This window comes from Macrotis lagotis, chromosome 3 (genome assembly GCF_037893015.1).
Source record: "Macrotis lagotis isolate mMagLag1 chromosome 3, bilby.v1.9.chrom.fasta, whole genome shotgun sequence".
In the NCBI taxonomy this organism is placed as follows: Eukaryota; Metazoa; Chordata; class Mammalia; order Peramelemorphia; family Peramelidae; genus Macrotis; species Macrotis lagotis.
In genome coordinates, this window is record NC_133660.1 from 273,415,258 (window position 1) to 273,428,879 (window position 13,622).

The window sequence follows — 13,622 nt, forward strand, 5'->3', positions numbered from 1 at the left end:
CCATCTCTAACATAATGATGTCCTTTTGGTCTCTTGAATATCAAAGGACTAGAACCAATCACCCTGGAAGGAAATGCTTTTATTGTCTGCAAACAGTTGAAGATAAAGAGGCAGGCAAATTTGTATTCCAGTCAGCCAGTGCATTGTGGTGACCCCTGGCAGCCAGCCGGCCTCAAAGATTCCTTACTAACCTTGAACTCCTCTGGGGCAAAGGGTTCATACTTGGGGGAACCAGCATCTGTTTTCTCATGGAGCCTCTTGCTTTCTCCACCTCTCAGATTCCCTTCTCATCACACACCCATCTGACTCCTCCCCTCTCAAAGGGGTACCTTCTGCCCAGATATCTAACTCTCTTTCCTTAGATTCCCTCCTCTAATCACCTTTTCCTTACACATTCAACTCTAGAAAAGTGGTAGAGGCTCAGGAGATGACCAGGGCCCAAGGGGAGTGACTGAGGCTTCAAGAAGTGACCAGGATGCCAGGGACCAATTGAAGGTCTAGGAAAGAATCTTGGAAGACTGCTGCTTCAGGCCTTCAGCATCAACACATATTCCTCCAGACCAGTTTTTTTTTCTGCAGCCTACATCTTGGCTGGTGGTCATTGGTACAACTGAATGACCCCCTCTTCCTTCTGGGTCCCTGCCTTATTGTCATCCAGTCCAAGAGGGGGGGCAGGTTGAGGGGGAAGAAGGAGAGAGAGAGAGGGTCTTGTCAAGAGCTGTGGTCTGTGTGTAGCTTTGTGCTTAGCTGGAGGGAGGCCCTTCTTGGGTCTGACCCCCAAACTCCTCCACACACATCTACAGCCTGGAGTGCTCATGTTTAGATTGGAGGATACATGAAGATGAAGTGAGGGGGTGACCAAGTGCCAGAATAAATGAGCAATTTGGAGGGGACAGGGTTCCCCTCTCTCTTTCCATCTATTTCCAAGCTTGAAAATTCACTGGAGCAAGGAAGGAGCCAGTCACAGGCCCCACCCCCAGGAGTGAGGAGGGTCTGTAAATAGCTGAGACTGGTTTTGGAGGCAGGAGAGCAGGAAGGGGAGCCTCTTCTCCCACTGTCTCCTACCATCTATACAGACTGTCAAGACAGGATGATAAATGAGTAAAAGAATGGGTGGACCTACTAGGCCTTCTCTCTGAGATAGCCTTCCATTTCTTTGCCCAGTCCATAGTTTCTTACTACACAATTGTTGTAAGTTATCTCCTTGAGGGCAGGGCCCAGCTTCTGGGAGCCACAGTTCAAACTTTGGTGAAGATGGACCTCAAAGGGGGATGAGGAGTTTTCCCCCAAGAAGGGCCAGTCCTCTAGTCCCGAAACAGGTGACACAATGTGGCTGTTGTCTATCCATTGTTTTTTAATTGATATTTTATTTTTTCAATTACATGTTAGGAAAGTGTTTCAGCATCCATCCATTACATAATTTCCTTCCACCCTCCCTTCCCAACCCCCTGCCCTCAGTGGCAAACAGTCAGGTGAACATGGTACACACACATTTGTGTTTAGTATGCTTACAGATTAGTCATTTTTGTATGAGGAATTAGGATTAAGGGAAAAGAAAGAAAACCAGAAGATAGTTAAGAAATACATAAGAGAAAATCTTAAAAAGTGAAGGTAATTTTCATTCCGATTCTGGAGGGGGTTTTTTTGTTTTGTTTTGTTTTTCTGAATGGGAATAGCATTGTCCGTAGCTGGTCTCCTAGGGTTGTTCTAGCTCTCTGAACTGCAAGGAGCTGCTTCCATCAAGGTTGATCATCTCATTGCTCATGTGCACAGTGTTCTCTTGGTTCTACTCCCTTCACTCAGCATAAGTTCCTGTAAGTCATTCCATGCTTCTCTAGAACCTGACCATTCTTCGTTTCTTATGGAACAATAGTATTCTATAATATTCATATATCGCAACTTGTTCCCCAACGGATAGGCATCCCCTCAATTTCCAATTCTTTGCCACTCCAAAAAAAAAAAAGCTGCTATGAATATTTTGGAACTTGTAGGACTTTTCCCATTTTTTTTAATATAATTTCTTCTGGATATAGGCCTAGAATTGGAATTGCTGGGTCTAAGGGGATGAATATATTTATTGCTTTTTGGGCAGAGTTCCACGTTGTTCTCCGGAATGACTGGCTCAGTTCTTTGTCCTTCATTCTTGAAGAAGACCATGTCACCAGGAAGGTGATGCTGTGACTAGCACATGAATTGGATTTGAGCAGAAGACAGACCAGAGCGAGCTGGAGACAAACTGGATAGCCTTGAAAGTTCCACGCTGAGTGACACTATTTAAAAAAAAAATTCTACACAATGGAGTTCACATTTTTTTTCTGTTCTATTTATTGAATGTTTGTTAAATTCAGAATAGCACCTTTTTTGGAGGAAAAATGCGGGTTTGTCCAAATCTTTGCCTGGGCAGTATGCACCAGTGGTTCCCTGCTGCCTCCAGGATGGCAGGCGGTGCCCTGGCGGGCTTGGAAGGCCTTTCCTGATTCGGCTCCAACCCAGAGGCCTCAGCCACCTCCCTATCTTGGCCACTTGCTTGGCTCAGGCTGCTGCCAGCATAGTAGGGCACCGACCCACAGTGGGGCTTTGACAAGGGTGCCTGGGGCGGCCAGTCCTCGGACACTGCCCCTTGGTGGGACGGGGCACACTTCCTGCGGGCTGCTGACCCCGCCTTCTCCTCGCCTCCACCCCAAGCAGGGGCAACACCCTGCCCCCGCTGCAACGGGGCAGCGGCTGGGGCACGGACAAGGCGCCCCGCAGGAGCCGGCGCCCTTCCAAACTCGGGGTGCCGGGGCGCCACTCCACAAACTTGGGGCCCGTTTCCTGCCTCGGGACGTGAGGGCGCGGGGGAGGGGCCTGGCCTGGGCCGACGCCCCCAAAGAAGGCGGGACCGCGCCCGGCTGAGGTGGGGGAGGGCCGCCGTGGGCAAGGGGGCGCCGCGGCCCGACCTCGCTGCCCTCTTTGGCCCCGCGATGGAGGGGGACCCCAGCGCCTTCAGCACCCACTCCCTGCCCAAAGACCCCCGGCTCCTGGCCACCGTGATTAATTCGTACCTGGGCACCCGGGTGTACCATGACGTCCTGCACGTGAGCGGCGTGTATAACGGGGCGGGGGGCAGTGCCCACCGCGCTGCCCTCCCCAGCCCCGCCAATGTCCGCCTGCTGGCTCCCGCCGGCCCTGGCGCCTCCAGAGAGGAGACCTTCACGCTGGACACCAAGACAGGTGCCCCCCACGACTCCCTCCCCTCCCCCTTCCCCTGGGACCCCGCCCCGCCCCACTCCCTTACCTGTAAAATCGGGGGTTGGACCCAACGACCACCAAGGCCTTCGGCCTCTGGCCCTGCAGGTTTTTGCCTGGGTCCCCGGAGGACAGGCTCCCCTAACTCCCCTCTCCCACCAGCCCAACCCTTAGAAGGCCCCCCCATTTCATGTGAATGAGGGAGGTCAGCCCCCCTTGGGCCCCGCTGCCCACCCTTCCTCAGGTACTTTTCTCCACACCCTCCGAGGCCCAGGCTTCTTGGCTTCCCACAGACTCTATGCCCACCGAACCCTCCCCCACTTGCTGGTCTCCAGTGTGTCCATTGGCCGCTTGGGCTCCTCTGCCGGGCAGCCCATCACGGTGGGACTCCAGGTGGACTTCTCGCCCCACAGTCTCGATCTGGCCTTGCACCTGGGCCCCGACTTCCAGGGTGCTCGGTGAGTTGGTGGGGCATGGCAGGGGGGGGGCTGGGAGCAGAGCTGGGCCTTGTCCGCAGGAGCTCCCCCTTGCTCTGCTCCCCAGGTACTTATACGGCCACACTCTGGTCCCGGAGCAGCCAGGGGGACCCCGACCCGAGGTGCACATGCTCTGGAGCCCAGTTCCTTCTTCCCTGACCCTATCAGAGGGTGAAGAACAAACCTGGGACTTCCTCACGGTGGTGGGAGGCAGCAAGGAGGAGGCCGAGGCCCAGTTCCTGGAGGCTGCCACCCTTCAGGCAGCAGGGGTCTTATATAGCAGCCATGTGGAGGCCTGGAGATCTCTCTGGGAGACCTGGGCGCTAGACCTGGCTGGTTCTTTCCCCCTCCGGCAGGCCCTTCGAGGGTGTCTCTACTACCTGCTCAGCGCCCTGCCCAACCAGGGAGCCTCAGAGCCTTTCCATGGGCTCAGCCCTGGTGGGCTTTCTAACGGATGCCAGGGGGAATGTTACTGGGGCCATGTTTTCTGGGACCAGGTAAGGCCCCTGAGGTGCCCCTTTCCTGTCCCCATTCCCTCTCTGGGCTCCCCTCAAGCCCAGGCCACTCAGGACTCCTTGAGCAGATCACCGAGGCCTTTTCTGTCTCTGCCCCAGGACCTCTGGATGTTTCCCAGCATACTTCTGTTAGACCCAGAAGCTGCCAGAAGCATCCTGGAATATCGAATCCGGACTCTGGGTGGGGCCTTGCTCAATGCTGAGGAACTGGGCTTCCAGGTGGGAGAGTCTAGGGCCTCCCCCTTCTCCTCATTCCAACTGCCAGCTTCCCCTTCCCCCTCCTACTCCTGCTCAGAATCTAGAGACTGGAAAAGAACATGGAGGTGACTCAGACAGGAGAGTCCTTGGGGGTCCTGGATTCCAGCTTAACCACCCAGAGTACTCCCCTCTGCAACTCCTTTGTCCTGTGAGACCTCTCCAGACTCAGTTTCTCCCCTTCACAATCTGCCTCCAGCCTTTCCCCTTCCCCATTTCTTCCCATCTCTCCCACTAACCTCCACAGGCCCACAGGTTGATGCCTGACCACAAGAGTGGATCTCCCATCTCCATGTTTATGCCCAGGCTGTGCCCATTGCCTGGCATGTGCTCAGACCCTCCCCAAACTGGTCTCCTCAGAGCCTTGGCTACTTTCTAGGCTCTGTCCCAAGCTCTCCTCTCCCCTCCTCCCTCCTCAGGGTGCCAAGTTTGCCTGGGAAAGCGCTAGCTCTGGCAGGGAGGTCTGCCCTGAAGAGATTTATGGAACCCAGGAGATCCACGTTAATGGGGCAGTGATGCTGGCCTTTCAGTTCTATTACCACATCACCCAGGTACCTCTGTCAGGGCCCACCAGATTCCTTCCTGGGACACTGCCTCAGGCCCACAATGGGAAGGACCCAACAGGATGAGGCTTGGCTTGAGGGTCCTGGGGCCAACCACCTGTAAGGCCAGAAATAGGGCTAGAGCATGGGCTTGAGAGTGAGGGGGCCTGGAAAGAGGCCTCTCAGGATGGAAGCAGTGATGGGAGCACTGATTGCTCATTGCCCTCCCCGGCCCCAGGATGAGCAGCTATTCCAGGAGGCTGGTGGCTGGGATGTGGTCAGAGCTGTGGCTGATTTCTGGTGTAGCCGAGTGACCTGGTCTGCCGAGGAGCAGAGTTACCACCTCCGAGGTGAGTCTGTGGGGGGACAGAAGACCCGTGGGCAGGCCTCTGGTTGCACAGTGTCTTCAGACCTCCTCCCCAAGAGTGATTAAATTTGATCCCCCCCACCCCCAGGAGTGATGCCTCCAGATGAGTACCACTCGGGTGTCAACAACTCCGTCTACACCAATGTCATAGCTCAGACCAGGTGAGATCCCTGACACTCTCCTCTTTTGTGCAGAGGTAATGAGGAAAGGGTAGGTCTGGGGCAAGGGGGATAGCCCAACAACTCAGTCCCTATAGGCCTGAGTTCCCAAGCCTTTACCCATAAACCCCAGCTCCTAAGCTCCCCTGCCCCTCCCAGACATATTTGCCTTCCTCACCAAAGAGCCCACTCTCCTGGATCAAGGCCTCAAAGACAATTGTTACCCTCCAGACCAGCGATCCCTCATTTCCACACCTTGCCTCCCATTCAGCCTGCGCTTTGCGGCAGAACTGGCTCGAGACCTGGGCCGGCCCATCCCTGAACAGTGGACAACAGTTGCTGAGAAAATCAAGGTGCCTTTTGACCCTGAGAAAAATTACCACCCAGAGTTTGACGGGTATGAACTTGGTGAGTGACAGAAGGCCTCTGCCCTGCTGCCCCCCTTCCCCAGCTACAATCTCCTTCTTAAACACACACACACACACATGTGTACATATAAATACATGTATTTTCCAACAAACATTTGTTATATGCTCTGTGAATATATTTCTGTATCCCCATATATATACCTTTCACAGAAAAGAAAGGGAAGGGGCGGCTAGGTGGTATAGTGGATAAAGCACTGGCCTTGGAGTCAGAAGTACCTGGGTTCAAATCCGGTCTCAGACACTTAATAATGACCTAGCTGTGTGGCCTTGGGCAAGCCACTTAACCCCATTTGCCTTGCAAAAAAGAAAAAAGAAAAGAAAGGGAAGAGCCTCTAAATAGCTCTCCGCTTGGCCATGCCCCTTGTGCTTCATTTGTTCTCTGCGTCCCCCGGGGCTCCCTCCCTGGGCCTCTGGAATCCTGTCTGCCCATGATCTTAGCCCTTTCTGCGCTGGCACTGGCAGCTCTGACAAGGTGGCACCTGGCTGGCTATCCAGCTTCTACTCCCCTCCCTCTGCCTCAGGCTTCTCTGAATCCATTTCCTGCCACTTCTTTCCAGCCCCTGGAGGGCTCCATCCCCTTCCTAGATCATAGCTTGTCCAACCCTTCCCCAGTTGAATGGTTTTCTTCGCTCCTGGACCTCTTGGGGGTGGCAAGGGGGCTCCCCTTCTCCAGGATATCTCCTCAGTGAGATGAGATAGAGACCAGGCTCTGGGAACATCCTCTAATCCACCCCTGGAGCTGGAGGAAGAGCTCCCCAAGAGTTAGCCAACACAAGATTTGCAAAGCACTCTGTAGACATGGCCTCATTGGATCCTCAGAACAACCCTGGGAGGACAAGGCTGTTGCTTCTCACCCCAGTTTATAAATGAAGTCACATTAGAACCCAGGCCTCCCTGACTCCAGGCCCAGCTGTTGCCCTGCCCCCGCCACCATGCATTTGTTAAAGATTTACTTTTTAACAGTATTTATTAATTTTGTTAAATATTACATGCAAACCATTTGGGGCCATTTTGAATTCTGAATTCTCTCTCTCTCCCTCCCACTCTGGCCGATCCTGGCTCCTTCATGAATGTCCCTGACTCCCTAGGAGAGATGGTAAAGCAGGCTGATGTGATCCTCCTGGGCTACCCAGTGCCCTATCCCCTGAGCCGGGATGTTCGGAGGAAAAACCTGGAGACCTATGAAGCCGTGACATCTGCTGAGGGCCCTGCCATGTCCTGGGTAAAAATCACTAGCCTCAGTCTCCCTACCCATGGAATGGGTTCATTCCTCCAGGGTTCTGGGTATCCTTGTGGGGTTCCAAGAGGGGTTTCTGGATCTCACTCCTGAGGCCTCCCTGTCTTCTAGAGTATGTTTGCCGTGGGTTGGATGGAGCTGAAGGAGATGCCGAAGGCCCATGGCCATCTCAGGAAATGCTTCTCCAACATCTCAGAACCCTTCAAGGTCAGGCCTTGCCCCCATGTTCCCCCCCTTCATTGAGTTTGAGTCCCTGCAGTGACCCTGAGGTAACCCCACCAGAGAAGAAAGGTCTCACACCCTCTAAAGGGTATCGGGAGGAAAGGCCTCTTCAAACCTTCAAATCTAACTCCCAGCTAGCTGGCCACTTGACCTCTGGGCCCCATACCAGCCAAACAAAGCCACCCTTCCTTTTCCTGGGGGGTTGGTGGTGGCAGGGGGTCTCTCAAGGGGTCCCTCTGAAAGTTGTCCTTGTAGGTGTGGACAGAGAACCCTGATGGCTCTGGTGCTGTGAATTTTCTGACGGGAATGGGTGGCTTCCTCCAAGCGGTGCTGTTCGGGTTCACGGGGTTCAGGTGTGTGGAGGTGGGGGTGGCAGGAGGTGGGAAGGCCAGAGAATCAAAGATTTTCCTGCTTCTAAGCTGGACTGGCTTTCTCAGGATCACCAGGGCTGGACTGACCTTTGATCCCACGTGTTCCACCGAGGTCCTGGCTATGGGAATCCCCGGGGTCTCCTACCTGGGCAACAAGCTCTGTTTTGCCTTCACCGAAAAGATGGTGACAATTATGGTCACAGCCTCAGCAGGCGGAGAGGCCCCTCCTCTGGAGGTTGAGCTGAGGCCCTCTGGAGAGAGGCTGCCCCTGCCCTTGGGTAAGTTTCCCCTCCTCAAAGAGCTTATTCAGGCTTTCTATCCAGTTAAGAAGCATTTATTAAGAGCCTACTGTATATCAGACAGTGGGCTGAGCCCTAGAGATGCAGAAAGAGGCAAACATAGTCCCTGGCCTTGAGGAGCTGCCAGTCCCTCGATCTCTGGCTGTCCCCAGGCCTCTATCTCACTTGGAGGCCTCGAGGCCTCCAGGCCTCTCCATCTTTTGGGGGAGGTGTCTCCTCTTGGTTCTCATGTAGTTCTACCCTCAAACCAATCCCATCCTCCTCAATGTTGTCTGTCTTGGGGCTGGGGCTGGCTTTCCCCTCAGGATGCAAGGTCTCCTTCCCCATCACTGCTGGGAGGATCCAGAGACTGGCCTTGTAGTGGACCAGGGACATGGACCTACAAGAACCTGGGAGCTCCTGGAGCAGGAAGAGATGATGGATCAATCACCCCTCCACATACACACACACACACACACACACACACACACACACACACACACACATCACACACACGTCTAGGGGCGTATCCTGTGCTGATACTTATCTTCTACCCCAGTCCTCTGCCAAGACCTGGAGACTGTCTCAGTGCATCTCCCATCTCTGTCCTCTCCTCCCCTTAGTCTCTAGTTGGGGTCAGGACCACAGGGCTTCTCTGACACTAGTCTTTTCTTCCTGGATCTAAGTGCCATAGGCTACCAGAGACATCTTCCCAAGACCTAGGTCACCCCACCTCAAACCCTCAATGACTCCCCAGTACTTCCACAATGAAACTTGAATTCTCTACTATGGCATTCAAGACCTTTCTTCATCTCAGCCTTTGTTCTCCTCTTGCAAGGTGGGTACATGGTTCCTCTGCCCTGTTTTTCTCTGTACCCCATTCCTTGTTCTATGGGTGTGGAATGGTTTTCTACCTCCACACCATCCCCCTCAGGACTCCTTCCTTCCCCTCAGCACCTGGCCAGCCTCTTTTTTCCCTTGTCTCAGTCCTGTCATCATTTATTCCTGTGCTTATGTGGCCCATCCTGGGTCATCCACTCTGGCTCTGGGGTCTGCACACAACAGGGGCTCAATAAATGCTGACAGGGGGATTGAGTTAAGTGGGCCTCTTCCTCCCTTGCCTCAGAGGTTCTTTGTGCCCGACCCATGGTAGAGCATTTGGAGCTCCGCAGCCACAGCTGAACACACTGTCGTTTGTCTTAAATATAGTGAGGTCTCTTGGTCTTCTTTGATGATGGACAAGACCCAGACAAACAGTCTCCCTCCCAGGAGCAAACAGCTGCTAAATCTACCCTGTTCTCTCCTCCCCAAGCCTGCTCAGGACTTGCTCCCCCCAATCCCCCACCCCTCATGGGTCAGGAGGAGATACCAGGGGCCAGTATGGGAGAAGAAGGGAGCTTTGGCAGAATTAGAAACAGAGGCCCTTCACTTAGGTCTTTATTCAGCATCTTTGTATAGCCCTCAGGATGGGGGGGCACGAAGAGTAGGGGTGATCCAACCTAAGTACTTCGTATCCATTATTTTCATCTGGAGTTTTGAAAGACCAGGATTCCTGCCTTAAAGAAGCTTCTGATCTGGGGGGGGGGGGGGGCAGGCTAGGACACACACCTCAGGAGCCTGAAAGAGGGTGAGGCTGAAGGGATCAAGGGTGGAATGGATTGGGAATAGGGAGGTGGAGTCAGAACAAAGCCAGACCAGGGAAGGGAGCTGAAGCCTGAGTTGGGGGTGTCCCCAGTAAGGGTATGGGGGGATGCTGGGTAAAGGGGACCCAAGGAAGATCCATCGGGGAGGATTTGGGAGGGATGGATAAGGCAGGCCCAGAGGGCTTTGCTTGGAGAAGGCAGGGGAGCCAGCACCCATTAGGGGAGTGAATGTGACCACTGTGGGGGCAGGGGAGGCCAAATCTGGGCTGGGTGTGGTGGCTCAGTGCCTACCCACAGGCAGCATTTGGAGCCCAGTGGGGAATGCTAAAGGAGCCACCCTGTAATTAGGATCCACAGAGAGTCCCCCACCAGGGGCTTGGGGCCCACCCATCCCCACCATCCCCTGGGCAGTGTTCCAATGATGTCCACTCCTGAAGGGGGCCCGCTTGCCAAAGTGCCCCCATCCAAGAAGCCAAGTGGGGGCAGGCTCGGCCACCCAGGGTGGCCTTTTGGTCCTCTTTCCCTCTGCCCTGGCTCTCCCCACTCCTTCCAGGCTGGCTGGAGCCTCCAACTGTCCTGGGGGCAGGCCTCATGAGCTCACACATTCACCCTGGCACACGCAGGTGCCACACAAACAGGCACACCTCACACATGGTGCAGGTCTCCTCAGAGCCGGTTCCCCCCTCGGGTGGTCAGCACAACCTCCCCCCCATACCCTTCCCCCCTCCCCCGCCACATCCACACCCGCATTCCCCCACACAAGTCACATCCACTTTCCTGGCCCCGGAGCCGTAGATAGGGGGTGGTGGAGGGGCTGGTGGAGGGGCTGGTTGGGGAAGTGAGACGTGAAGGCTGGAGGATGATGGGCCAGTAGGAAGAGACCAGTCAGGATGGCTGGGGGCATGGAGAAGGATCCCCCCCTACCATGGGGGGGGGGGGGCACGTTGGAGAAAGAAGAGAGCTGGGGATTGGCTTCAACTTTGTCCCTCCCAGGCCCCTCCAGAAGGGGTGAGGAACCCCCTCGAGGCAACCGGCGAGGGAGGGGGAGGCGTGGAGCCCGAGGGAGACCATTCGCCAGAAGAAAACCCAGAGCCTGAGGGGTAGCCCTCCTCCCAGCCCAGCCTCGGCTCGAGGGGTCCCCAGGCTCCTGGAGAGGAGTCCGGGGGGGCTAGGGAGGAGGGGTGGGAGAAGCGTGGATGCGTTTGTCTTGAGGGGTCGGGGGGCCCTGGATGTGTCTATGGGGGGTCGGGCTGGCGGGCGCAGGCTCAGTCGTCATCAGCCTCGCTGAACTTGACGCTGAAGTAGCTCATGGAGCCCTGGGCCAGGCGGGACAGATGCAGGGCCCCGGTCACCAGCAGCGCCACGAGCAGCGAGGGCAGCAGCAGCGTCCACACGGTCGCCAGGATGTTATAGCATTTGGCCTTGGATCCAAAGCGCTGCGCCGCTTCCAGATCCCCGGCCACTTTCTGGTCCCGGGCCTGAGGCGGGGACAAATCAGCAAACACCCCTTGGAGCTGCGGGCTCGGGACCACCCGCCCGCGCCGCCCTCCGGGAAACTGGCTCCCTATTGCCTCTGGGCACGACGTGCGTTCCCTTATTCTCTCTGCCTCTCCCGTCCAGGCCCCTCATTGGGGGAGGGGAAGAGGAGAGGACACCCTCTGTGCCAGGACCCCGCAAGGACTGCGGATCAGTCACTGAAATGCGTTATTCTGAGAAGGAAATGGTTCGAAGCCCCCCCCCCCCCCCCCCGCAAGATGAAGCAGCCCCTGATTCCAGACCTTCCTTCCCTTCCCCGACCCGGTCCAGATCTATGGCCTTGGGGCGTTAGACGTGATCGACTCCCACGAGTGCGGGGAGTGGGTTTTGCCCCCCCCAACTATCTCTAGCTCTTCGATCCAGTCTGGCACAGTGGGCTGATGCCCCCCTCCCCCCTCCTCCGCAGTCCGGCTCCCTCGGGACCATCCCCCTCCCTGGCCCCGGGTGTTCCCTGGCTTCTCCAGCCGGTACCCCGATCTCCCCCCCCCCGAAGCTGGTGGCATCTCGACTTCCCGTTGCCTTCGAGGGCCGGGGGGCCAGCCCCCCCCCCGTGGCCCAGGCCAATAGCTTCCCCGCGCCCCCCGGGGTTAGGGCCCCAGTAGCTAGGTGTCACGGACCTGTCCGGGAAGGCCCCTTTGGCTCCCCTGCCCATCCCCCTACCTTGATGGAGTAGGCCAGGGCCAGGAAGCCCAGACAGCAGAGGTTCAAGTAGAGGGTGTTAAAGACCGACCAAACCAAGTGGTCTCTGGGGGGGCGCGGGGGCTCCATGGGGATCACCGTGGTGGAGCCGGGCTGGGAGCCTCGGGCCGCCAGGGGCAGATGTTCCCCACGGGGGTACGACGTGTCCATGGGTTCGAGTCCCGTCTCTCCCTTCCTAGCCGAGCCCAGGCAGCCCAAGTCCAGGGAGGGCTGGGACCAAGCCCTTTATAAGCCTCCAGCCCGGCCGCATGGCTCTATATAGAACAGCAAATGACAGGCTGGCCTTGGGGTGCGGGGCGCAGAGCCATTCCCCAGCTCCAGGATCACCCTGCCCACCCTAGCCCCAAACCACGCAGTCCTCAGAGATGGTTTGAGGCCCGATTTGGGAAATCTTAGGCCTTCCAATGAAACGCAACACCTCCTTGTCCTCTAGAGCTGCCGGCCAAACAAAGAGGTTAAGCAATTTAGCCAACATCATCCAGCATGTGGCATGAGAAGGGGCTTCCTGACTCAGGCCAACCATTGCCTGGGCTCCTCCTTCCCCCAACAGTGCTTCGATTTTAGGGTTCTGTGAAAGGATTGCTGCAGGTCCCCCCCACACCCTCCCACACTCACATAACCCCTCTCCCCCAATCGTCTTTCCCCTACTCACATCTCTTTGATTTCACAGATGACACAAAACTTTCTCCAAGGAAACTCTTAGACTTTTCAAGTATTAACCTGGCTCTTTCAAAGACCCCATCCAGTTCCCTTCTGGGGCTAGGACTCATGGCATCACCCCCCTTCCTCTTTCCAACCTCTCAAAATCAGCACATCCTAAAGACCTAAAGAACAATTGAAGGGAGACTTTTCCTTGCCCCTCCCAGCTCTTCTAAGAAACCAAAAATACAAATAGCACAGCCCCAGTCTCTCTCTCTCTCTCTCTCTCTCTCTCTCTCTCTCTCTCTCTCTCTCTCTCTCTCTCTCTCTCTCTCTCTCTTTCCTACCTGCAGGAGGTGGGCAAAGCTTCCTCAGTCCTTATTTCAAGTCTATTCTGCTCCCCTCTGCCAAAAGGGAGCTGAAGGGTAGAAATGAATACCGAGACAGGGCATGGGTCTGCCTCGGAGACCCACAAATATTCTCAGCCATTTAGAAGTGCCCCTGACGGCTAGGCTAAAGACATATACCCTTTGACTGCTGGGAAAATTAGAAGTTAGTATGGAAGAAACTTAGATTAGACCAACACCTCACACCCTATACCAAGATAAGATCCAAATGGTTACAGGACATAGACATAAAAAACAATATTATAAGCAAATTAGAAGATCAAGGGCTAGTTTACCTGTCAGATCTATGGAAAGAGGATCAGTGTATGACTAAGGAAGAGATGCAGAACACTAAAAACAAACTAGATGATTTCGATTACATTAAATTAAAAAGCTTTTGCACAAATAAAACCACTGTAACCAAGGTCAAAATAAATGTAGTAAACTGGGAAACAATCTTTACAACTAATGATTCTGACAAAGGACTCATTTCTAAAATATGCAGAGAACTGAGTCATATTTTTAAAAACAAAAAGCCATTCCCCAATTGACAAATGGTCAAAGGATATGCAAAGGCAATTTACAGATAAGGAGATCAAAGCAATCCATAGTCATATGAAAAATTGCTCTAAATCATGACTT

General features: G+C 55.0%; 2 protein-coding genes across 2 annotated transcripts; one reads left to right on the forward strand and one right to left on the reverse strand.

The window, feature by feature from the left end:
• Positions 1-2,695: 2,695 nt before the first annotated feature.
• PGGHG (protein-glucosylgalactosylhydroxylysine glucosidase) lies at positions 2,696-8,863 on the forward strand. The gene is made up of 13 exons (XM_074230666.1): positions 2,696-3,213; positions 3,473-3,686; positions 3,772-4,201; positions 4,319-4,438; positions 4,894-5,025; positions 5,255-5,366; positions 5,472-5,544; positions 5,813-5,949; positions 7,058-7,191; positions 7,318-7,413; positions 7,684-7,781; positions 7,866-8,077; positions 8,404-8,863. Exons 1-13 carry the CDS (start codon positions 2,964-2,966, stop codon positions 8,457-8,459), a joined length of 2,064 nt encoding a protein of 687 aa, XP_074086767.1. The 5' UTR covers positions 2,696-2,963; the 3' UTR covers positions 8,460-8,863.
• Positions 8,864-10,479: 1,616 nt separating this feature from the next.
• On the reverse strand, positions 10,480-12,238 carry LOC141518547 (interferon-induced transmembrane protein 5-like). Its single transcript, XM_074230667.1, has 2 exons — positions 11,917-12,238; positions 10,480-11,198 (listed from the first exon to the last, which is right to left on the reverse strand). Exons 1-2 carry the CDS (start codon positions 12,103-12,105, stop codon positions 10,986-10,988), a joined length of 402 nt encoding a protein of 133 aa, XP_074086768.1. The 5' UTR covers positions 12,106-12,238; the 3' UTR covers positions 10,480-10,985.
• Positions 12,239-13,622: the final 1,384 nt, after the last annotated feature.